The following is a 25,343-nucleotide window of genomic DNA, read 5'->3' on the forward strand; positions in this document are numbered from 1 at the left end:
TTAACTTATTCCCTTAACATCATACCCCCAATTCCATCCATGTTATTGCAAATGGCAAGACTCCCCTATTTGCTGGCTGTATAATATGCCATTGTATATAGCTACCATACCTTATTATTCATTCATCTGTCAATTGGCATCTGGGCTCTTTCTAAGTTTGGCTATTGTGGACATTGCTGCTATAAATATTGAAGTGCAATATTGGATCACTACCTTTGTATCTTTAGGGTAAATACCCAGCAGTGAAATTGCTGGGTCATAGGGTAGCTCTATTTTCAATTTTTTGAGGACCCTCCATACTGTTTTCCAGAGTGGCTGCACCAGTTTGCGTTCCCATATATAACACCCTTTATCTCAACCATTCAAAAGTAGGCTTCCTCTGTCATATTTCACCCTTAGAAACTTCAGCTTGGGATGTCTGGGTGGCTCAGTAGTTAAGCATCCAATTCTCGATTTCAGCCCAGGTCATGATCTCAGGGTTGTGAGCTTGAGCCCTGCATTGGGCTTCATGCTGAGCATGGAGCCTGCTTAGGATTCTCTCTCCCTCTGCCTCTCCCCAGTGTGCTCTCTCTATCTCTCTCTGTCTCTTTCTCTCTCTCTCTCTCTCTAAAAAAAAAAAAGAAAGAAAGAAAGAAAGAAAGAAAGAAAGAAAGAAAGAAAGAAAGAAAATGGGGCATCTGAGTGGCTCAGTCATTCAAGTGTCCAACTCTTGATCTCAGCTCAGTTCTTGAGCTTAGCATCATGAGTTCAAGCCACACGTTGGGCTCCACGCTGGGCAGGGAACCTGCTTAAAACAAAACAAACACTTCAGCTTCCATCTCCCAAGGACAAGAACATTCTCTTACATAACCAAAGCACCATTATCATGCCTAAGAAAATCAACATTAATACAATAACAGCATCCAACACTGAGCCCGTATTCACATTGCCCAAATTGTCCCCAAAAATGTCCTTTAGAGCAGATATTTTTGGGGATCTAGGATCCCATCGAAGTCCAGCATTGTGTTTGGCTGTTATGTCTCGTTAGCTTTCCCAGGGTAAAATAGTCCTCTACTCATTCTGATGTCCCTGGCCCTGTGTCCATTAGTAAACCTAGGCATCTTGTTCTGCAGAAGATCCCACATTCTGGATGAATGACTGTTTCCTCGGGATTGCATTCAGGTGACAGTCCCAACAAGGGCACTGCATTGGCTGTGATGGGTACCTCCCACTGCATCTCATCTCAGGAATCACAAGTCAGGCCACCCCATAATCAGCAATGCCAATGTTCAGTTCTTGATTAGGGTGGAAACTACCCAATCTCCCCATTGTAACAGCCTGTTTCTCCCTCTATAATTAATCATCTGTGGTAAGGAGGTACTTTCTGTGACGAGCACTGGGTGTTGCATGGAAGCGATGAATTAACTAAACTCTATACCTGGAACTAATATTGTACTGTATGTTAACTAATAGGAATAAATAAAAACTTGGGGGAAAATGTTTAAATGCACAAAAAAAAAATAATCTGTGGAGTAATACTTTGAAACAAAGTGAATATTTTACTCCCTAACAACCGTCCTACTCAGTGATTTTAATATCTATTCGTTACTCTTATCTGAATCTGCCATTAGTTTGAGGGCTAGAAAATGGGGACTTTCAAATTCTGTTAATATTTATCTGTCAGCATTGTTCATAAAGAAAAGTTTCCCCGTTCTCTCCCCATTTTTTCCTCTCTCTTTACCTTTTAAGGCAACACTATGGACTCATGGAGGTGTGTTTTTTTTTTTTTTTTTCCTACTATAGCCTATCATATTCCAATATCATCATTTGGCTGGGAAAAGGGATGAGCAAATTGTGTTTGGCCATGAGAGTTCCTTCAAGCTGCCTCCTGTATCCTGACCCCATCATCCCACTGATCTCAGGGCAATCCCCTGCACTGTGGCCCAAGACCCCTTCTGCTCTCCCTGCCTCTGACCTGGAATCAACATCTCTCCATGGGGCCCTGGTTCTTTTTAGTAGGAAATGGTACTTAGCAATCAATGTCTGTGTAACAGGTGCTCTCTCAACTGCAATTTTGAGTTGCAATTTTATTTTATTCTATTTTTAAGATTTTATTTTTTTTGACAGAGAGAGTGCACAAGCAGTTTCCCCAAGCAAGGAGCCCAATGTGGGGCTTGATCCCAGGTCCTGGGAACATGACCTGAGCTAAAGGCATGCGTGTAGCTAGACCAAGCCACCCAAGTGCCCCTGAATTGCAGTTTTAAATCAATAAATTTCTAGGCTCTGCTACCTATGCCTGCGGTTACCGAGACATTAGGAGAGCTAACAGCAATACAGCATGATTCCAGGGGACAGTTGACCCTCTCTCCTAAGAGAATCTCGATTTGGACACCTTTCAGAAGCTGAGGGGTGTTTCAAGGCTTCACTTGGCCTCACCAGAGAGATTTGTCTGCACTGCTTTAAGGAACTTGCCCTACCCCTGTGAGAGTACAAAGTCATAAGGCATTTTTGGACCCAGCCCAAGAAAGAGAGAAGAACATTACTAGAATGACTTTTGCTTCTGAAAAAGCGAGTTTAAATATTGATTTACTCTCCCGCATCACTGTATTATCATGGGTATGTCCCTTCATTTTTCTGAGACTCAGTCTTTTTTTTTTCTTGTCCCTAAAAAAAGGTGTATTTAGAGTAACTTCTTCATATTGTTTTGTTTTCTTAGCAGAATGATAATTAAACAAGATATGATGCCTGAAAGTGTTTGAAAATTGTAAAGAGCTATATAAACATTAAATAGGAACAAGAGTGCAACATTTAGGGCAGGCAGAAGCCACATAGATCATTGAAGTTCAAGAACAAACTCAGTCCCCAGCTCCTTAGTTAGAGTCTTTAACTAAAGAGTTAAAGTTAAAGAGTCCCCAACTCTTTAGTTAAAGTCTCTAACTAAGGAGCTGGTTTGGACTTGTATTTCTTTTCTTCTCCTGGCTTCCATTTATAGGAGCTTCCCACTGAGGAGCAGAGAACAGGCTGTAAGGAAACTTCTAGTAGGGGCCTGGGGGCTCTATGCCTGCTCACACTAGACATTTGCCCCCAGGAGCACCCACACTTGGCCCGAAGGGAGGATAATAATGAAGGTAAAGTCAGGGCCTGAAAGAACAGAGCTATGGTCATTTAGAGACACTTTTCCCAAACCACTCTTCCCACTGAACATTGGAGATGAAATATCACCCTCTTTTTTGTTCAGGCCAGCCCATTCAAAGAGGGTCCTTTTCCCTTCCAAGGCCTCCACCAGCTTCCAGTCATAGGGACGCCACTTCCGGTGCACGCCCTGTAGACCTTTCAACAAAGACGGCTTTAAGGACACTGACTTCCGGGCCAGTCACCACACTCTCAGCAGTAGAGACCTGAACTCAGGATGAAGATCTGTCTAATCACCAAGGAAACTGAAGAAGAGACAGGAGGATTTTGATCAGGGCTCTGAGTCGGGGTGACTAGGCTAGGGCTATGGCATTGAAGAAGGAGTCTCTTGGCCTCAGTTTCAAAATCAGAGAAGCAAGGAAATGCAATCACATGTGTACTGAGGATCCCTGTCCTCTCAACTGGAATACAACTCAAGTGAGATCAGCAGACATTAGGCACCTACTGAGGACACAGCTCTGAGCAAGGGACAGGGTGTTTTATGGAGTTCCATTCTCTTCTGGAGGGGAGCATTAAGTAAAGGACATGGCTTTCACTGGGCCTTATGCAGTTATAAAGGGGGCACAGAGGACTAGCAGGTCATAGATTTCATCCATGCAGTATGGGCAAGGAAGAGGGGTGAGGTTGGGCAAGGCCCCTTAGAGGAGATCAAGGGAAGGAAGGGTTCCAGACAGAGGAAAACAGAGTAAATGAAGAAAGCTGCTTTTTCTAGAAGGATTGGGAAAATATGAGTTACTTACTCATTTCCTGCCCCTCTCCATAATCTATCTCCACCCCGTAACCCAAATCATGAGCATGAATAAGGTTCTTCTGAGCCATGAAGTCTATCCAGTCTCCAGATTAACTGCTGTAAGGAGTTCTAGTACAGTAGGCTAGAGAATATCCGTCCACAGACATGGTTCCAAATGCTGGGCAGTGCAGGTGTTTTTTTATAAGGAAAATAGGGCTTTTGCAAATGTAATGACGTAAAGGTTTTAAGATAGAAAAATTATCCTGGATTATCTGGGTGGGCCCTACGTGCAATGAAAAGTGTTCTCAAAAGAAAGAGGCAAAAGGAGATTTCAGACAGACACACTCTGAGGAGAAGGTGATGGGAAGACAGAGCAGAGAGAGATTTGCAGGTGCTGCCTTGAAGAAGGGAGTGACATGGCCACAAGCCAAGGATGCCCAACAGCCTCCAGAAGCTGGGAGGTAGAAAGGGAACTCCTCCCCAACCAAGAAACTCCAGAGGGAGCACAGCCTGGCCCACAGCTTGTCTCCAGTCCAGTGCCACTGATTTAGGGCTCTGGCCTCCAGAACTGAGAAAGAATACATTTCTGTTATTCTAAACCATCCCAGAAAACAACAACAGATTCCTACATTGACTAAGCATCACTTTTTCCCAGGCCTTTGTAAGAAGGAGGGTGAGGAGAGAGAAAGAGGGTGACCTGTTGCTTCCTTTATTAATTTTGCTTTTATTTTTCAAGAGATGGTCTGGCCACCCACGCCAGAGGTGGATCCAGCATCCCTCTGGGATATTAGACAACACCGTGAGTCACCATTCTAGAGAACCATACTGGTGTGAAGAGGACAGCTGTAGTTTTGAAGATGACAAGGCTGATTGTGTCCTGTTCTCTTCTGGGCTTTTCACACTACCCACGCAGGGCACTAAAATTCAAGCAAACCTACATCACCACAGTCTTCAGTCACGTGCCCTTGTCCCAACCAGCTAGACACTCATAATCCACTGAGCGTTGTCTCCTCAGTGACAAGCAGCTAAGGGGTTCACATGAAAGGTAAAATGTGATATAGTAATAGTTTGTAATCCCTACTCTCAAATAATTTAGAGTTGATTTAAGTGGGCTAGACCACTGATTATCAATTTTACTAAAAACAATAGAAGAAAATGTGTTAATTGTTTCAAATGTTACCGTGGAGCACTTCTACTTGAAGTGATTGTTTTTCCTTCCTTTTTTTTTTTTTACATTAACTTTATGATAAAAATACCTTATTGTGGGCACCTGGGTGGCTCAGTGGATTGAGCCTCTGCCTTCGGCTCAGGTCATGATCTCAGGGTCCTGAGATCGAGTCCTGCATCGGGCTCTCTGTTCCGCGGGGAGCCTGCTTCCTCCTCTCTCTCTGCCTGCCTCTCTGCCTACTTGTGATCTCTTTCTCTCTGTCAAATAAATAAATGAAATCTTTAAAAAAAAAAAATCTTCTTGTATCGCTTATACATGTATATGTATATATATGTGTGTGTATACATATATATATACACACACACACATATATATATATAGTAAAGCATTTACATTTAAAAGAGAGAATGAGGAAGTAAGTGGGGAGAAAAGGCAGCATATTGCAAATTATCCATGAGATCTTAGGGTTTAAAAAGTACTCTGAGAGTTCTTAGTAGCTGGGGCTTGGGAAAACGTCCCAGAAATTTCAGGACTTTAGCTGAGCCTTGAAGAATGAGCAGTATTTTGAGACTCAACTTTGATTTGCCCTTTCGTCTTAGTCTCTTCAGCTGCTATAACAAATACCACAGACTGGGTGCCTAACAAAAAAACAGAAGTTTCTTTCTCACAGTTCCAGAGGTTGAAAGTCTGAGACCACGGTGCCAGCCTGGTCAGGTGAGGGCCCTCCTTGGGGATGTAGACTTCTCACTATGTTCTCACAAGGTGGGAGGGGAGAGGGAGCTCTCTGGGGCTTCTTGTATAAGGACACTGATCCCATTCGTGGGGGCTGCACCCTCCTGACCTAACCACCAACCACCGGGCCCCACCTCCTACTGCCAGCAGTCATGTGTTTCACTGAAATGAATTGCCTATTAAAATATTTTAATTGATATTAATTTAATTAATTTAAAGCTTATTGTAATAGGCCCTGAAGTCAGATTCAGATGTCTTAGTTTTTCATGCCAGTTCCAACACGTAACAGCTGTGCAACCTTGGGCAAGTAAGATGAACTCTCTGACCTTGAAGAGATTGATCAGTGACCTGCCCATGCAGATATCTGCCTGAAGTGTTGCTGATGGTATGGAATAATGATTATGTGAAAGTCTGGGCCTAAAACAACCGCTCAACATGTTTGTTCTTTTTCCTCCAAGGATCGTCCTGAACAGAGTGTTGGAGGGCAGCAAGTCTGGGGAGGGAGCTTGAAAACTGGCAGAAGCAGGCAAGTCTCTTTAATCACTGAGCACTCCGTGTGTGCCCTGGGCTTTATGCATTTATGCATTTATGCTCATTTAATTCGCACAGCAACCCCTCGAGATTAGGTTCTGAGAGGTTAAGTAACTCCCTCTCACTTTTTAACTACATCTGTTCAGTAACTACTCTTGCGCAGGGCCGGTGGGGAGCAGCCCTGATGATGCCCTTGCTGGGTAATGTTGTGAACACTCCCACTGTGGCTGATTTCCAGCTGCTAATGGTTTCACCACTGGCTCCAGGCATTCCCAGGGATTAGACAGTGGGCTCTGACCGGCTACTCAAACTGGCTCTGACACACCCATCACCTGCCTCAAGCTTCCCCTGCCACACCCTTCCCTGTGTTCCCTTTTTTTTGTTGTTTTGTTTTACAACTTTTAATTTAAATTCAATTCATTAACATATAGGGTATTGGTAGTATCAGAGATAGAGTACAGTGATTCATCAGTTGCATATAATACCCAGTGCTCAGTACATTGAGTGCCTTCCTTAATGCCCATCACCCAGTTCTACCCACCTCCCCTCTAGAAACCCTCAGTTTATTTCCAAGAGTCAAGAGTGTCTTACGGTTTGCCTCCCTGTTTTCATCTTTTTTATTTTCCCTTCCCTTAATCTGTGTTCACCTGTTTTATTTCTTAAATGCCACATATGAATGAGATCATATAGTATTTGTCTTTCTCTGACTTATCTCGCTTAGCGTAATACCCTCTAGTTCTATCCACATCATTGTAAATGGCAAGATGTCATTCTTTGTGATGGCTGAGTAATATTCCATTGCATACAGACACCACATCTTTTTTTATCCATTCCTCTGTCGATCTGGGCTCCTTCCACAGTTTAGCTATTGTGGACACTGCTGCTGTAAACATTGGGGTGCAGTTTCCCCTTCAGATCACCATGTTTGTGTCCTTTGGGTAAATCCCTAGTAGCGCTGGGTTGTAGGGTAAGTTCTATTTTTAACTTTCCGAGGAACCGCCATAGTGTTTTCCACAGTGACTGCACCAGCTTGCCTTCCCACCAAGAGTGTTAATAGGGTTCCCCTTTTGCCACATCCTCGCCTTGGAGCAGTCTCACCTGAGAGCCTCTGCATTTGCTGTGCCCTCTTTCTCCAGCTCCACCCATCCACATCTTCACTGGGCTGCCTCCTTCTTGTCATTCAGATCTGAGCTCTGAGGTCCCCTCCACACAGGTGATCCTCCCCTACCTACTTGCACTAATGTAGCTCCCCACTCAGTCACTCTTTAGCAAATCATGACTTTCCTTTCTTCATAGGACATCTCATTGTATGAAATTACTATTAACTCCTTTATTATCTGCTTCTCCCTACTGGCATGTAGACTCCTTGGGAACAGGGACTTTATCTTGTTGATTTCCATGTCTTCAGCACATAGTAGATGTTTAGTGAATAATTGTTGAATGAATGAATTTGTTCAAGGTCACATGGCTAATGAGGAAGGAAGTAGAAGTCAGTCCTAGACCCCATACTCTTGATCTTTCTAAAGATATTATCTTATCCTCAAGTGGCTTGTAGAATAGTCTAGAATACAGATTAATTACCTAGCTACAGGCAACTACAGTGCAAAGAAATGTCTTATGTGCTGCTGGTAGGAATATAAATTGGCATAATCAATGCTGGCTGGCCAGTCCAAGGACCTGAAGGGCATCCCACAAGACCAGCCAAGAGGGTCTCTGGCTGTGCACAGGATAGAAATCAAACATGAGCCAGCAGGAGGCAAAAGCAGACTTTACTGAAGGTATAGAGAGACTGCAGGTACACAAAGAGTGTCCTGGAGACCCAGAAAGGAAAGCAGGGAGTCCTGTCTATGTTCAGGATCTGGGATTTTTATTGAGGATGGCAGTCTGGGGTATGTGTCCTCTCAGGCATCCAGGAACTGGTTAGAACAAAGATGTTGGCCCAGGTGTTATTCCTCGGAGCCAGAGAACCTTGGTATGGAGATGTCTAGCACGGGTGGTCTGGAATATGCATATGATGGCTTCACCTTGTCATTCTCACTTGGTCCCTCCTTAGATGTTATCTGTTCTAAAGAAATCACTCACTCCTTGTCTCTTACAAGAAAGACAACACTATGTGCATTATGATGCATGTGTTTGGTGGGGTGGGGGGAGTACAGGTCCTAGCAAGAATAGGAACAAGAAAAGGAAAAAAACATATTTTTATGGAGTCATTCCATTTCCCTGTCTCATGACAACTTTGAAGAACATTTCTTACTACCTTCTAAGTTGAAGATGACTTCTTCTAGGATATATCTGACAGTAATTCTTACACGCATACAGCTGGAGGCATGTAAACAGTGTTCCTAGTGGCAAGAGTCACAAAAGCAAAAACTTACAAACCATCCAAACATGAATGAACAGTAATACAGTATCAAATCAATGAACAGATACAGTATACAGTAATTAAATCAATGAACGACCCAACATTCACCAGTACGACTCTCCATTAGCCATATACTACTGAACACAAGAGAGGAAACCCTGAAAGATTTCAAACAGCATTATACATTTTTGTGATATTAAAAAGTCTAAAAATGTTTAGGCATACTTTTTAAGAGTACTTACAGATTCAGTAAAGTTAAATTAAAAGAAAAACAAGAAAATGATGACTGTAGAACACAGGATAAAGCTCCTGGGGCATGGGGAGACAGGGGGATGGGTTCACTGGAGGAGAGAGTGGTCAACTGATAAGATGTAGATTATTGTTGAGGTCCTAACGTTTGCTCCAGGTCAAGGGTTTGTGCATGATTATTGTATTATTAAAAATGATCTGATAGGGGTGCCTGGGTGGCTCAGTGGGTTAGGCCTCTGCCTTTGGCTCAGGTCGTGATCCCAGGGTCCTGGGATTGAGCCCTGCATTGGGATCTCTGCTCCGCAGGAGCCTGCTTCCCCCTCCCCCTCTGCCTGCCTCTCTGCCTACTTGTGATCTCTCTCTCTCTCTCTCTCTGTCAAATAAATAAATACAATATTTAAAAAAATGATCTGACAGCCAGCTGCTGCCTCCTGGTGTGATAAGGAAACTGAGGCTTAGAGGGGTTCAGTGACTTGGCCAAGGTCAAACAGCCAGTAAGTGGAGGAGCCAAGACTTACGAGCTAGTTGCCTCCTATTTTCTACTGCACTCCATCCCCAAATTGTACCATAACCTAATAAAAGCCCAGACTAAACACATCTGAAAGCTGGATTCACCTGACCCTTTACCCCTAGGAGCCATGTCCATCTTGTTTCCCTCACTCTTCCCCTGTGTGACTGAGCACTGTGGTTTGATCTGGATTGGCCCTGCGTGGATGAGATGGAGCTATAGCAACAGCAAGAACAAGATCATTGGACCTGACTCCAGAGCATCACAGACAGAGATGACAACCTGGTACCTATTCGTGAGCTATCCTGAGAGCACTATGATGACACGGAAAAGGAGGATGGAGATGATGACAAGGACAGTAAAGAGGATTCAGAGGACAAGGAGGACCTGCAGGACATGGATGCAGTAGATGACTACCAGCAGTCACCAGAAGCTGGAGAGGCCAATGAGGCAGACAAGGGAGGCAATGAACAAGATCAGAACCAGAGGATGATCTAGGTAGACAAGTCAGAGTGGCACCAGCCCAGTTTACCCCTCAGCCCCTGCAGAACCAGCTGGTTGCCTCAGCCTGAAAGCTCACCCTTGGGTATCTCTTCAGCCACTGCCAGGAATGGGTCTCCTATGCCTTTGAATCTCCAGTGCCTGAACCCACCCCACCTTTCTGCCCAGTACCTACTCCTTGGCCATCAGGTAGTCTCTTTAATAAAAATGCAGGATTGAAAAAAATATATACAAATAAAAATGAACTGAAAACAGAAAGTAACTAAATAGCTCAAATTGATCTATGCAGACCGTGGATCATGATTGTCTGGTTCGGCAGTCCTGAGATCTAATTAAACAAAGAAACCACATGTCGTAAGAGATCTAGTTCTGGAGTCCTGAGATCTAATTAAATGAAGAAACTACATGTCGTGAGAGATCTAGTTCTGCAGTCCTAAGATCTAATTAAACAAAGAAACTACATGTTGTGAGAATGGGAAGGGGAGAAGTACATCGAGAAAAAAACAGTTTCATTAAGCTCTCAACAAGTGGCCTCCACCATGTGACACCTTGCTTGCTACTTTCATATTCTTGATCCACTTAATTATCACAAAAACCCTATGAGGTAAATGTTTCCATTTTAAAGATGAAGAAACAGAAATAAATTGCCTTGCTTACTTTTCCAAACCTACCCTAGATTGGGGCTTGTCAGAAGGTGTGGGTAAATACCTTCTAGGGCGGTTTGGGGAGAAGATAGGGCAGGCAGAGGGTGAGGGAGGCAGTTTTAATATTTTCATTCCCTGACTGGAGATGCAAGACATATCACCAGCCAGAGTGTTGGTCTACCTATGGCTTGATAATAAGCAAAGTTTTTCCTGTTTATATAGGTCATAAGATATTTATGTTTATATTGCATTATTAAAAGGCAAAATTCAACTGGGTAAATGTGATTGTCAAATCAGCTTTATTCAACAATTTATGAATCAGGCAGTATCCCATCTAGCAAGGAAAGAGGGACACTCAGGAGCTGTGCAAAATGGATGGATTTTTCTAGACAGAACTAGGATGGGACCAGGGGGTTAACTAGCAAAAGAAAAAAAAGGATCATTCAAGGCAAGGTCACTTTCCCTTAGGGGGAAGGCAGGGGTCTTAGGTAGATGACCTTACTAGTGCTGATCAGCTTATTCTGGACTGATTGGTTTAAAATTACACTCCTGAGAGAGGCTTAAATTGCTATTAGGTTAGGTATTAAATCTTGGTGGGCCTAACCTTACACCTAAAGGAGCTGGAGAAAGAACAGCAAATAAAGCCTAAACACAGCAGAGGAAGAGAATGAATAAAGATAAGAGCAGAAATCAATGAAATAGAAATCAAAAGAACAGTACAGATCAATGAAACTAGGAGCTGGTTCTTTGAAAAAATTAATAAGATTGATAAGCCCCTGGACAGACTTATAAAAAAGATAAGGAAAAGGACCCAAATAAAATCATGAATGAAAGAGGAGAGATCACAACCAACACTGAAGAAATACAATTATAAAAACATATTATGAGCAACTATGTGTGAACAAATTAGGCAATCTTGAAGAAATGGATGCATTGCTAGAGATGTATAAACTACCAAAACTTAACCAGGAAGAAATAGCAAATCTGAACAGACCCATAACCAGCAAGGAAATTGAAGCAGTCATCAAAAATCTCCCAACAAACAAGAGTCTAGGGTCAGATGGCTTCCCAGGGGAATTTTACCAAACATTTGAAGAAGAATTAATACCTATTCTTCTGAAACTGTTCCAAAAAATAGAAATGGAAAGAATGCTTCCTAACTCTTTCTATGAGGCCAGCATTACCTTGATCCCAAAACCAAAGAGCCCATCAGGGGGCGCCTGGGTGGCTCAGTTTGTTGAGCATCCGCCTTTGGCTCAGATCATGATCCCGGGGTCCTGGGGTTGAGCCCCATTTCAGGCTTCTTGAGAAGGGGACCTGCTTCTCCCTCTCCCTCTGCCTGCTGCTCTCCCTGCTTGTACTCTCTCTCAATCTCCCTCTCTCTCTCTCTGTGTCAAATAAATAAATAAATAAAATCTTAAAAAGAGAGAGAGAGAGAGAGACCCCCACCAAAAAGGAGAATTACCAATATCCTTGATGAATATGGATGCAAAAATTCTCACCAAGATACTAGCCAATGGGATCCAACACTACAGTAAAAGGATTATTCACCACAACTAAGTGGGATTTACTCCTGGGCTGCAAGGGTGGTTGAACATCCACAAACTAGTCAACATGACACACTACATTAGTAAAAGAAAGGACAAGAACCATGTGACTCTCTCAAATGATGCAGAAAATACATTTGACAAAGTACAGCATCCTTTCTTGATTAAAACTCTTCACAGTGTAGGGATAGAGGGAACATACCTCATTATCATAAAAGCCATAGATGAAAGCCCATAATAAATATTCTCAATGGGGAAAAACTGAGAGGTTTTCCCTTAAGGTCAGGAACACAGCAGAGATGTTCACTATCACTACTGTTGTTCAACATAGTACTAGAAGTCCGGCTTCAGCAATCAGACAATAAAAAGAAATAAAAGACATTCGAATCAGCAAAGAAGTCAAACTTTCACTCTTTACAGATGACATGATACTCATGTGGAAACCCCAAAAGACTCCACTCCAAAATTGTTAGAACCCATACAGGAATTCAGCAAGGTAGAAGGACATAAAATCAACGCATAGAAATCAGTTGCATTTCTATACTCTAACAATGAGACAGAAGAAAGAGAAATGAAGGAGTTGATTCCATTTATAATTGTACCCAAAACTATAAGCTATGTAGGAATAAACCTGACCAAAGAGGCATAGGACAGGTACTCAGAATACTATAGAATACTCATGAAAGAAATTGAAGAAGACACAAAGACATAGAAAAATGTTCCATGCTCATGGATTGGAAGAACAAATATTGTTAAAATGTCATGCTATCTATAGCAACCCATATGTTCAACGCAGTCCCTATCAAAATACCATCAACTTCTTTCACAGAGTTGGAACAAATAATCCTAAATTGTGTATAGAACCAGAAAAGACCCCAAATAGCCAAAGGAATGTTGAAAAAGAAAACCAAAGCTGGTGGCGTCATAATCCTAGACTTCAAGCTCTATTACAAAGCTGTCATCATCAAGACGGTATGGAACTGGCACAAAAACTGACATATAGATCAATGGAACAGGATAGAGAGCCCAGAAATAGACCCTCAACTCCATGGTCAACTAATCTTCGACAAAGCAGGAAAAAATTTTTAATGGGAAAAAGTCTCTTCAATAAATGGTATTGGGAAAATTGGACAGCCACATGCAGAAGAATGAAACTGGATCATCCTCTTATCATACACAAATAAAAGCTCAAAATAGATAAAAGACCTAAATGTGAGACTTGAATCCATCAAAATCCTAGAGCAGAACACAGGCAGCAAACTCTGCGATTTGGCCAAGGCAACTTCTTGATAGCTGCATTCCAAAGGCAAGGGAAACAAAGGCAAAAATGAACTATTGGGACTTCATCAAGATAAAAAACTTTTGCACAACAAAGGAACCAGTCAGCAAATCCAAAAGACAATGGATAAAATGGGAGAAGATATCTCCAAATGGCATATCAGATAAAGGGCTAGTATCCAAAATCTATAAAGAACTTATCAAACTCAACACCCAAAGAACAAATAATCCAATCAAGAAATGAACAGAAGACATAAACGGACATTTCTTCAAAGAAGACATCCAAATGGCCAGTATACACATGAAAAAATGCTCAACATCACTTGCCATCCGGGAAATACAAATCAAAACCACAGTGAGATACCACCTCACACTGGTCAGAATGGCTAAAATTAACCACTCGGGAAATGACAGATGCTGGCGAGGATACGGAGAACGGGGAACCCTCCTAACCTGTTGGTGGGAATGCAAGCTGGTGCAGTCACTCTGGAAAACAGTATGGAGGTTCCTCAAAAAGTTGACAATAGAGCTACCCTATGACAGAGCAATCACACTACTGGATATTTTATCCCAAAGATACAAATGTAGTGATCCGAAGGGGCACCTGCACTCCAATATTTATAGCAGCAATGTCCAAAATAGTCAAGCTATGGAAAGAGCCCAGATGTCCATTGACAGATGAATGGACAAAGAAGATGTGGCATATATATATATAAAGGAATACTACTCAGCTATCCCAAAAAAACCCCTTTTTCTATTTGCAATGGTGTGGCTGGAACTAGAGGGTGGTATGCTAAGTGAAATAAGTCAATCAGAGAAAACAATTATCATATGATCTCACTCATATGTGGAATGTAAGAAACAAAACAGAGGATCATGGGGAAATAGAGGAAAAAATAAAACAAGATGAAATCAGAGAGGGAAACAAATCAAAAGTGACTCTTGATCACAAGAAAATTGGAAAAACATATCTAAAGCAACGTACACAATCCCACAAGGATTCATTAAAATGTCTTTTGTAGAATTTTAAAATAAACTTACATTTTTAAAAATATTCATAAATTGTATCTTATAACCCCTAAGATCACTGAATTTTTATTTATTTATTTTATTCTATTATTTATTTATTTATTTATTATTTTCTTAAGTAGGCTCCACACCCAGTGTGCAGTCTAATGCAGATCTTGAACTCACGACACTGAGATCAAGACCTGAGCTGACATCAAGAGTTGGCACTTAACTCACTAAGCCACCCATGCACCTGAATTTTTAAATGGTGAAAATTATTTTTCCAATTATCTTGGTTCATGACTATTGTTTCCGCTCTTTTATTTATTTTTGTAAGATTATATTTTTAAGTGATCTTTACACCCAACTTGGAGTTGGAACGTACAACCTTGGGATCAAGAGTGCTCTACGGAAGGAGCCAGCAAGATGCCCCTGCCATTCTTTTAAGTTTGAGGGAGGGTTTGTTGGTTGGTTTTTTTGCTTCATACCTAGCTATTAAGTTTTATTCTATTTCTTAGAAATAAAATTTCCCCTTTTGCTGCTTTTACAAAAAGGAAGTGGTGTGAGGCAGGGAAAACCCTTATTATTTTTTTCTTTTAGCTTGTACTGTATTTCACAACGCTTCTATTGTTAAGTGCAAGTCGTAAACACAAACCCTGGGGCAATGACATTTGGGATAAAGTCTTTACAAAGAGAAAACAGGGACAATGGAGTGTCTCCTACTAGGATTCCAGAATGACAGGCTGGGATTTTTGTTCAAAGATGAGCATGCATAAATAAATAAATAAATAAATCTCTCCTCCTCTCTCTGTCTTCCTTTTGTAACGGAGGGAGGAATCTTAATTTTTCCAATGTGTGAGGAAAAATACAAGCTTTGTGTTGGTTTGGAGTGATGCTCCAAACTGTGTTTCTGCCTTCATTTTCCTCCTGTGTCACATGGCTTTACCATGTTCGGGTAGGCTTTACCCTAGCCCTAACCCTAACCATAGACTTTCCATGTGTCTATAGTAAGTCTTAAGGACAAATATAATACTGTAAAATAGTCCCCAATCTTGAGGTCCTTAGATCTGTTTGAATCGTGCCTCAGGACAGGGTAGGATTGATATGCCTTTTTTTTATTTCTTTTAATGTTTTCTTTTACTGCGGTGTAATTGACCTACAACATCCTGTAAATTTAAGATATATAGCATACTGATTTATTTGTATTGCAATCTGATTCACGCTGTAGCATTCTGTTGAGTCACATAATTATCATTTCTTCTAATGCTAGAGTCTATTCTCTAACGTGCTACCTGTGTGGAACCTTCTCTCTCCCGAGCCCGCCTCTCACCCTCTTCCCAGGAGCCCCCTCCCCTCTTGCTAGTTCCACTCCATTCCTCTTTATGTTCACTTTTACTAAGTTACGGTCTCTCTGAATTAGACTGGGCATTAAAGATTAGCTAGTGTAGTGATTTTCAAAATGTTCTCTCATCCTCTAAACCATCTTCCCACAGAAAACCTTACATAAAACGCCCATAATACAAAGCTGACAAAGTGTACCCGCTCTGAGAAGAGGAAGAAAGGATGGTATGCTTCACCCACACCACCTCCAGTTGATAACCCCAACAACCCCTGTCCATAAAGCATCCCTTGGCAAAGTCCAAGGGAGCCCCAGCCAAAGCCAACACCTTCATTTGGCAGGTGAAGAAGCTTAAGCTCAGAAATGGGCAGAGAACATATCCAAGTTACAGCCGACACATCTCGGCATCCCGATTCCCAGTGCTGGAGCCCTCCCATGCCTGTCCTTTCTTTTCCTTACCGCACAGTTTCAAAATCTTCCAACCATGAGGAATCCCCTTGAAGTCCAGGGGCTAAAATCAGGCCCAGTGATGCAAAAGCTGCCTTCTATTGCCAAAGCAACATCCCAACCCTCGGGACTGGAAACATTCTGCAGCCACTTGACCTTTTCTCAAAAAGAGAAGAAAAAGACAAAGACAGGCTTCTGAACTTACAAGTGCAGTGAACTGGACCCTGTGAACCATTTCAGGAGGGCTACCACTGGAATTAAACAGTGCCGACGTGAACAAAAACAAGTTCATGGTCCAGGGTGGACTTTGGTATGACCTTTTGGCGGAGAGGGACAGGACGATGTGCTGTCCCTTCTGAGGGAGTAGCTTGATGCTGATGGGTCCGGACCACTCTCCTTCCCCCTCCTCCTTCCCGTTGCTGTCAGACACCCTGTCCAGTGAAGAGTCATCCCTCTTTCCTGTATACTATAGTGACAGGGACATGTATAAAGCTTCCCCTAGAGTTTACAAGTTAACACAATGGAAGTACATTGCATCCTGATTGCCAGGGCTCTATCCTGGGCAGGACAAACGGCAGCAGTCCTAAATTGAAGCAGGGAAGCAGGCTGAGGAAGCCAGCCTGGGATTTCTGTCAAAGCACTCTAGACCAAACAATTCCCATCCAAGGAGTCTGGTTTTCCATAGTGATTTTTCCAGGCTACCTAAAACTATTTTTATAGCCACCATTTCCTCTCACAGTCTGCCCTAAGGCAGGGAGAGAGACCTATTAATTCAATTTTTCTGGAGAAACAGAAATCCAGCAATTTCGTGTCAAGGGGCTTAGGACGAGTCCAAAAGGTAACCAAGTTATTTTAATGGTCGACATCTCTTCATCGTCATAACCATGGCAGTAAGTGGTTGTTAGGACAAATTTTAAGCGCTCAAATCCTGGCTCTGCCATTTACTAGCTCTGTGACCTTGAACAAGATACTTGATCTCTGTCTGCATCAATATCTTCACTCGTCAAGGGGCCTCTGATAATACGGCAGGATCCACTTTAATGTCTTAAGGGAGTAAATGAGTTGCATATGTAGGAAACTAAGAACAGCACCAGCATATAGTAAGTTCTTGATAAATTCGAGTTATTATTTGTTTCGTGCTTCCACAAAATACTTCCACAGACTACTCCCAACTACTACCTCCCAACTAGCCTCCAGATCCTTTGATTCTCAGCCCAGGCAGTTGGAAGAAATTCAGAATATTGGGTAAGGTCCAGCATCCTTTACAGAACACACCCCCGGAGGTTAGTCTACTAGGTATGGTTTTCTTAGCCCAGTCCTGTCTTTTTTTCCCTGCTCTGGAAAAGCACTCTGCAAAAAGCTCCAGGAAGCTTCCTCCGCTCTGGCAGAAGCTCTCACCCAGGAAGCATGAACTTTCCCTCCCCCCTTACACAAGCAGAAGGCAGAATTATGCACATTGTTGCTAAACCCTAGTAGTCCTAATCTCCCCACTTCTACCACCACTGGACTTTCTTTAGAAAAGCAATTCTAGCCCAACAGAATTCAGCTGTGTCATTTCCCCTGGTAAAACCTTCAGATGCCTTAGAAAGCAACATCAAAAAACTGTTCATGGGGACGCCTGAGTGGCTCAGTGGGTTAAGCTGCTGCCTTCGGCTCAGGTCATGATCCTACCTCCTCAGATTGAGTCCTGCATCAGGCTCCTTGTTTGGCGGGGAGCCTGCTTCTCTCTCTGCCTCTGCCTGCCACTCTGCCTGCGTGTGCGCACTCTCTCTCTCTCTCTCTCTGACAAATAAATTAAACAAAACAAAACAAAACAAAACAAAACTGTTGATGGTGAGAGCCTGGCTGGCTCAGTGGGTTAAAGCCTCTTCCTTCAGCTTAGGTCATGATCCCAGGGTTCTGGGTTCGAGCCCCACATCAGGCTCTCTGTTCAGCCTGTTTCCTCCTCTCTCTCTGCCTGCCTCTCTGCCTATTTGTGATCTCTATCTGTCAAAAAAAAAAAAAAAAACCTGTTCATGGGCTCTGGTCACCATCCCTCCCCCACACTCCAGGCAGGGAAAGGAGTTGACATTTTCGGAGAACCCCATGTGTGTGAGGTTAGGTTACTATGATGCACATGGATAAGGGCGTGGGGCTGGAGAGGCAGAAGCAACATATCCAGGCACCACAGTCAATAAAAGCTTTCATTATACACTTACCAGCTCTGTGATCTTCCTCAACTTTTCTAAGCTGAGTTTTGTCAACTGCAAACTGGGATGATAATTGTATACACCCCATAAGGGTCATAAACACTCAATGAGTCAATTCATTACTATGCTTAGCACAGTGATGGACACGAGAGTCCAATACATGCTAGGTCTTATTATTATTTCCTGAGAAAGAGCAGCTGGGGTTTACTCTTTCTCTTTTCCATTAAACCAAGTGGGGCCATTGTCCTTGACTGAAGACAGTAACATTGTCTCCAAATGAAAGAGCATTAACATCCCCAAGCCAAGTTCACAGTGTGTGCAGTGTGAGGCGGGTGTGAGTGTGGTGAAGACTCCCTACTTCTTTGAGGTGGGAGTAGTTTTATCCATCCTATGATGAGAATTCACTTATGCATCCCCGATGAGCAGGATGATCTAGTCTTCCGTTGAATTCTTTCATTGACAAGTTGCTCATCCCCGAATGAAAACCAACCCACTGCATTTTGAACACCTTTATAATTAGAAAGCGTTCTTTCTCTGTTCCTTCTCCCTCCCCCTCCTTCCACTTCCCACTTTCCCTGTCCTCCTTCCTCCTTCCATCTTCCCCTTTCTCTCCTTTTTTCCACCCTGCCCTCTCCCTCCAGCCCTCTCCTCTCCCAAGTCTGGGAGCCAGAGCTCCCAATCTTTGTTTTGAAGTCACTATCTTGAGAAGTCCTGGAGAGCACGGCCGGTTTTTGGTCTGGCCACTTGGCCAGCGGGTAGGAGCTTGGTCTCCACCGGCCACAACAATCCTCCGGATTTTGCATGGTCTTTCCGAAGTAAAAGCTTTTATCTGGGCCTACAGGGCTTGGCTTTATGGTTCATTACTGTCATCCATCAATTCGCCCAATTTCCATTATTAACCCATCTAGAACCACACGAACCACATTAAACTTGACACGGGTTGATCTGGCGTCTGGAGGCCCAGCTGACTCAATGGGCGAGCTGTGGAGAAGGGTGAGGCGCTGGGAGCGACTCCCCAGGACCCACGCACACCCGCAGCCCTCGTGCGCCGGAGTCCTCCGCGCAGCAGCTCCCGGACGCTACAGCCTGCGCCCGGCCCGGAGCAGGCGCGGGCAGCGCTGTCGCTTTAAGAGAGGGGCGGGGCCCCGGTACTGGCAAGGCAGGGCCGGCCCACAAGGCTCCTTTTCCTTTTTGATCCATTCAAAAATTACTCATTGCAAATTCCCGGACCGCTAGGAGCCGAGAAGGAAGGGGGCGGAGGAGAGAGGGCCGCTGCCGGCGCCGCGCTGGGGGCACCCGGGGGCCCGAGCAGCTGACGGCGGGTCCGGCCCAAGCAGCCCGCGGGCCGCCCTGGCTCCGGTGGCCTCACCAGGAAGCGTCAGTCTCGACTCTGGGGAAGCTCCGAGCGCCGCCTCCGTCGCCGCCTCCCGCCCGGCGCTGGGTCCCCGAGCCCCCTTCCCTGCTCCCTCCCGGACGCTCGGGCTCGGGCGCTTTCCCCGGCGATGGCTGGCCGCTGAGCCATGGCTCAGTACGGCCACCCCGGCCCGCTCGGCATGGCTGCGAGAGAGGAGCTGTACAGCAAAGTCACCCCGCGGAGGAGCCGCCAGCAGCGCCCCGGCACCATCAAGCATGGATCGGCGCTGGACGTGCTGCTCTCCATGGGCTTCCCCAGAGCCCGCGCGTAAGTGGCGGGGCTCGCGCCCCTCGCGCCCCACGCGGCAGGCCCTCGGCTTCGCTCCGGCTCGCCTCCCGGCGCCCGCCTGACGGACGGCGCGCTCCCCGCTGCCCACCACCTGCTGGGGCAGGACCCGCGCGGGCGGCCCGGGACTCGGCCCCTCCCGGCGCGGGTGCCGGGGCAGGCGCGGCGAGGAGCGCGGGACTGGCGAGGGCGCCTGCCGGGGGTGCCGAAGGTGAGGCGTCCCCCACCCCGGCGAGGGCACCGGGGTCGGCTCCCAAGTACCGTGCCCGGCGGGCGGCCCCTGTGGTGGGGCTATGCGGGTGTCTCGCCGGCTCCCCGAGGTCTCCGGCGCCCGGCCCCCGGGGAGGCGGGGCCCCAGCTAGGATTCCGGCACCCTCTGGATCCGGAACGCGGGGCTGGTTTAGGATCCTCTCCGCTGGCTAGGAATGGGCAAGGGACCTCGGGGCGGAGGGGCGGGCGCTCTCACCGCAGCAGCTTCCAGCTCCGGATGTCGCTCTCGGGTTCGGTCTCCCTCCGGAGTAGGAGGAGCGGGAGCGTGGGTGTTGCTGCGTGTTCATTGATAGGGAGGATGGAATGAGGAGAAGCGATTCCTCCTGGGGACCTGGGTTCTCGTCAGTGGTGACGGCAGCGCGGAAATCTGTGGGTGCCTGAGAGTAAGGAGGGGAGCTGTCTTCCCTTATCCTTCTAACCCTTGGAGGGCGGGGTGGGGAAGGGCCGAGAGAGCGCAGGTGGCAGTCCTTGCGGCTCGCTGGGAAGAGGCCTGGCCGCCTGCACAAGGCAATGGCAGCAGGAGTCTTCTTCAGCTGGCCAACCAAGACCGTGGGGCTGGAACCCTGCCTAGGAGGAAACCAAGGCCAGGCGGCCAGGCCCTTCTCCTTTGGTTAATTTCTGGCGTGCAGAATTCTTCGGTGGGGGCACAGGGCCTGCGATCCTGTGGGGGCGCTGCTTCTTTGAATGACATCACCTGAATGGGAGAGTTGGGCAAACTTTATGGGGAAGGGCCAAGTTAATGAAAAAAACATTTTTCTCCCTCTTTTTTTCAGGTGGCCAGTCTAGGTAACCCTTCCCCAGCTTTGGGGCAAACCTTCCTTACTCTATTCTTTACTAACTTGGCTGTGACCTTGTAACCAAAGCACACCCCTGGTTTTATCTTTCCACCCAGCCGGCTGGGACAGACAGTCAGGAAAGTGGGCCTTGGGAAGTCAGGAAATACATTGACGTTTTTTGACTCGGGTTGACTTTCAAGCAATGAAGCTCCAGTTCCCGATGCCAGAGTTACAGAGAAAATGGGAGGCTTTGCAGGGCCGCGTGAGGTGTGTATGCTGCAAGTTGTGTCCTTATTCTGGCTGTGCACACCTTCCTTAAGCAAGGGGATGTAGAGGCTGGGGAGTTCTTCTGGGCAGGGCTGCAGAATTAGCATAGGACCCGGCATCTAGGCCAGCATTAAGGACCTAAGTAGCTCAGTTAAGAGAAGAAATACGTAACTGAACTCCTCAGACTGTCATGTTTGCTATTCACACCTGCTTTAAAGGGGGGTCTTTTCTTCCTGGGCTGGGTCCAGGAGGTCTTGTCCATGTCCCAACAGATTAGAATGATGGTCTAATTTTGGCCGGTTCAACCCCTGAGATCTCCTCAGCGAGCATTTATGGAGTACTTAGGATATAGACTCTAACAGGCACTTGACCTTTCCTAACCATTGTATCCTCCTAGCAACACACTGAGAAATGTAACACGTATGCTCATCTTATGCATTTAGAAACAGAAGCTTAGTCACCTTATGTAACTTGCTCAGAGTCACAACACTAAGCAGTAAGGCTGGGATTCAAACCCTCAGGGGGTCTGCTTAACCTCACCTCCAGCGCCTGAGCACCAGGAGTTAATGTAAGTGACATGCTTAGTGCATGTCAGGCTTAGTGCCTGGCACACAGTTGGTGATGATTAGGTGTTAGCTGCTGTATTAGTTTCTGCTGCCGCTCTAACAAATGACCACAGTCTGGCTGGCTTGAAACAACAGAAATGTATTTTCTCCTAGCTCTGGAGGCAAGAAGCCCTGAATCAGTGTCACTGGGCTGAAATCGAGGTGTCGGCAGGGTGGGGCTTCCTTCGGAAGTTCCAGGGGAGAATCCGTTCCTTGCCTCACACACGTCTTTGGCTGCTGGCTTCGGTTGGCTTGTGGCCACATCACCTGGACCTGGGAATGGAAGGTCACATTGCCTTGCTGGAGGTGTCAAACCTCCCTCTGCCTCTTTCCTGCAAAGTCACTAGTGATGGCTCTTAGGGCCTTTTCAGATCATTCAGGAGAGCCTTCCCAGGATCAGCCGTCTCAGCTCAGGATCCTTTATCACATCTGCAAGATCCCTTTTTCCCCCTTTTTTCTTTTATTTTTACTGTAAGGTAATGTTCACAGTTCCAGGGATTAGAACTTAGAGAGCTTTTGGGGAGCAGTTATTCAGCCCATCACAGCTCCTAGTATTATGACTAGCACTGCCTCTCTTTACTGAACAGGTGACCAAGGAGGTCCTAATGGAACAGCCTGGCCAGAAGGGGAGTTGGCTTTCCTGTTCCGTCTCTGTCAGATTCCCTGCCCGGGAGGAGGCGGAGCCCTTGGCTGTCCCCTGATCTAGTGCTGCTCTCCCTGGGCTGCTGAGTTGAGAAGACAGAGCCAGGGCAACGGGCTTAGCTTCTGAGCAGCCTCCTTCTTGGGCCTTAAGCCTGGAGGAAAGGGCGTGAAGAAATTGCAGACAGAAGGGAGCGCTGATGGTTTTCAGGGTTCTGGGAGACGTGGCTGGGATGCCTCAAGGAGGGATGGGAGAGATATTTGGAACGTGGCCCTTTGGAGAGACTGGTGGTAGCCAAGGCCGACAGCTCTGGTTTCCCCATTGTGTGTAACTGAGTCTGGCATGGTGCAGCAGCAAGAACCCTTCCACAGGGTTCTGGGTGAGCTGGCAGAGAGCTCGGGCCAGCAAGGCCCAGGTCCCCATTCCAGACGTGCTGTGCTGTGGTCTTGGATAAGTCACCTAACCCCTCGGGGCCTCACTGCCTCCCTCTGAGAGGTACGGGAGTAATTAGTGCTCACTTTTAACTGCCCTGCTCGCTTTTAACTGCCCAACAGAGCTAAGGGAGAGGAAGAGCGCTGGGCCAGCTGGGTGACCTCAGGGTATGTTCCTTCTTACTAGGTTTTTTCCATCCCACCCCATTACCTTCAGCCCACAAACACTGCTGTAGAAGGGCCTGCCCTAGAAAGGACTGAGAAGTAGCAATTTTGGGGGGTGTCTGTGTGTGTGTGCACTAGGTTAGGAGGTGTTAGGGAAGCCTTTGGAAGGAAACCTTCAAGGGTCCAAAATGGCCTTATCCCTCCCCCTCCCCCGTACATAGTAGCTCTTCTAAACGTTCCTATTCCAAAAGTTCTAAAAAGAATGGTCCATATTGGTCACGACTGGAGCGAGGTCCCTGGGAAGGCAAACGAACAGTGTGCTGAGCAAAGGCCTGGGGGAAGGGCATGCCTGGGGCCAGGAGGGAAGGCAGACCCGGAACTCTGCGGAGGGGGGGGGGCACGACTGTTGCTTTGCTACTTGATTTCACACCATCCCCTACTGGTCTCTATGGTTAGTGGAGGAGGGAGGCTCTTATCTCTTATCTCTTCTGCAGCTTGAGGCCAAGGGTAGGAGCATCACCTCACCATTGAATCTGAGATGTCTTTGCTGATACACCTCTGACCTTTAATTTTGTTTTGGTTGGGTCTGTTGGAGGCGGCCTGTGGCCAGATCTCTGTCTCTAGCAAATGGCTTTAATGTTTGCTGATGATGGAGAGACAACAGGCTTGCAAAAGGACGCGGTGGCAGGGGTTCCATGGCCCAGCGCTTGTCCAGCTTCTGACCGAGGAAGCTTTCGGGCCTTCCCTTTTCCTCAGCATTCCTCATCAGCTTCTGCACCCAGCAACACCTGTCCTGTGTTGCGCACCAGGCTTTGTGAAGACAAAATGAGTCACAGGCAGGAAAGGACTTAGAGTAGTTGAAAATATAATCTGGACACCAGACAGAGAGGATTACAGTTTTATTGTGTTGACTGGAGGAACAGGATGCTAGGTGGTTGCTGGTTGAAGTCTCCGGCATAGACCTACCTGGGCTCTCTGGTTGTCCTTTTTTGCTACGGGGAATATTTGAACAGTGCCTACCTAGTCAAAGAGCAGGACCGTGGAGGAAGGAAAGAGCTGGGATAAGCACCTTGGACTTGGCTTTGGATAGTGAGCTGCATTAGCTGTGCTTCGTCGCCCAAAGATAAAAGGCCCTCAGAGCTGCCTTCACATGGAATTGAGAAGCACCTTGCACCGCCCGTGAATTAAAGTATCCAGTTTCTCTGGCCTTCTCCAGCTTTCCTGGGGGTTGACATTGGATCTTGTGGAAGTCCTTGGTCAACTCAGCGTCTCCGAGTCGTGGCCGATTCTGTAGCTGCTTTCCCTGAGGTCCTGGGGTAGAGAGAGGACACAAAAGGTGGGCGCCCCGGAGCTGAAGGGATCTTCTTGGTGGGCAGAGCAAAGGACTTGAAGTTACCCATAATCTCCGCGCACCCAGACCACAGTCCTCTACGTCTGTTATTTTGCTGTCGGAAAATTGCTCTCACGTGCGCCAAACAGCCCTCTTGATTGGCACAGCCGCGTCGTGAGGCAAAGCTCGGGGTGACAGCCTCGTTTTAAAGATGAAGAGGCGGGGCGCCTGGGTGGCTCAGTGGGTTAAGCCTCTGCTTTCGGCTCAGGTCATGATCTCCGGGTCCTGGGATCGAGTCCCGCATCGGGCTCTCTGCTCAGTGGGGAGCCTGCTTCCTCCTCTCTCTCTGCCTGCCTCTCTGCCTACTTGTGATCTCTCTCTGTCAAATAAATAAATAAAATAAAAAATAAAAATAAAAAAAAATAAAGATGAAGAGGCTTGAGGCTCGGAGGAGCTCGGGCACTTGACCTGGGTGCGGCCTGGTCGCCCTGAGAGTGTTGAGTTAAACCTGCAAGTCCAGGGACCTTCCCAGGCTGGACACGGGCCCTGGTTCCAAAGGGATGACTTCGCCACACATTTTTATTTTCAACTATTGAGGTATCATTTATGTACCTGAAACTAAATCTGTTTATGGATTGATCAGTTTTGTCAAAAGCGTACCCCCGTGGCATCACCACCACAAGACCCGGCACTTGCCCGTCACCCCCAAAAGGTTCCTTGTTCCCCTTTCCACCCTCTCCCTGGGGAACCGGCCTG

The 25,343-nt window shown here is 46.1% G+C and overlaps 1 protein-coding gene and 1 long non-coding RNA gene across 4 annotated transcripts in view; one reads left to right on the plus strand and one right to left on the minus strand.

Annotated features, from left to right (window-relative positions):
* Window positions 1–674: 674 nt before the first annotated feature.
* The window catches only part of LOC309840994, a 28,631-nt gene continuing 3,962 nt past the window's right edge, over window positions 675–25,343 (minus strand). For both annotated transcript variants that reach the window (XR_014298894.1, XR_014298895.1), the window contains 3 exons: window positions 20,570–22,294; window positions 16,228–16,371; window positions 675–784 (listed from right to left, as the gene is read on the minus strand). This is a non-coding gene — a long non-coding RNA (uncharacterized lncRNA). The remainder of the gene's footprint in view (window positions 785–16,227; window positions 16,372–20,569; window positions 22,295–25,343) is intronic.
* Window positions 18,297–25,343, plus strand: part of UBASH3B (ubiquitin associated and SH3 domain containing B) — a 138,917-nt gene continuing 131,870 nt past the window's right edge. The window contains exon 1 of one of the 2 annotated variants that reach the window (XM_082683711.1): window positions 18,297–20,085. In XM_082683711.1, coding sequence (XP_082539837.1) covers window positions 20,034–20,085 — 52 coding nt within the window. In that variant the 5' untranslated portion in view covers window positions 18,297–20,033. The remainder of the gene's footprint in view (window positions 20,086–25,343) is intronic. The other variant, XM_082683710.1, reaches the window with a different exon arrangement.

Source organism: Mustela nivalis (genome assembly GCF_964662115.1).
Source record: "Mustela nivalis genome assembly, chromosome: 9".
NCBI classification, from domain to species: Eukaryota; Metazoa; Chordata; class Mammalia; order Carnivora; family Mustelidae; genus Mustela; species Mustela nivalis.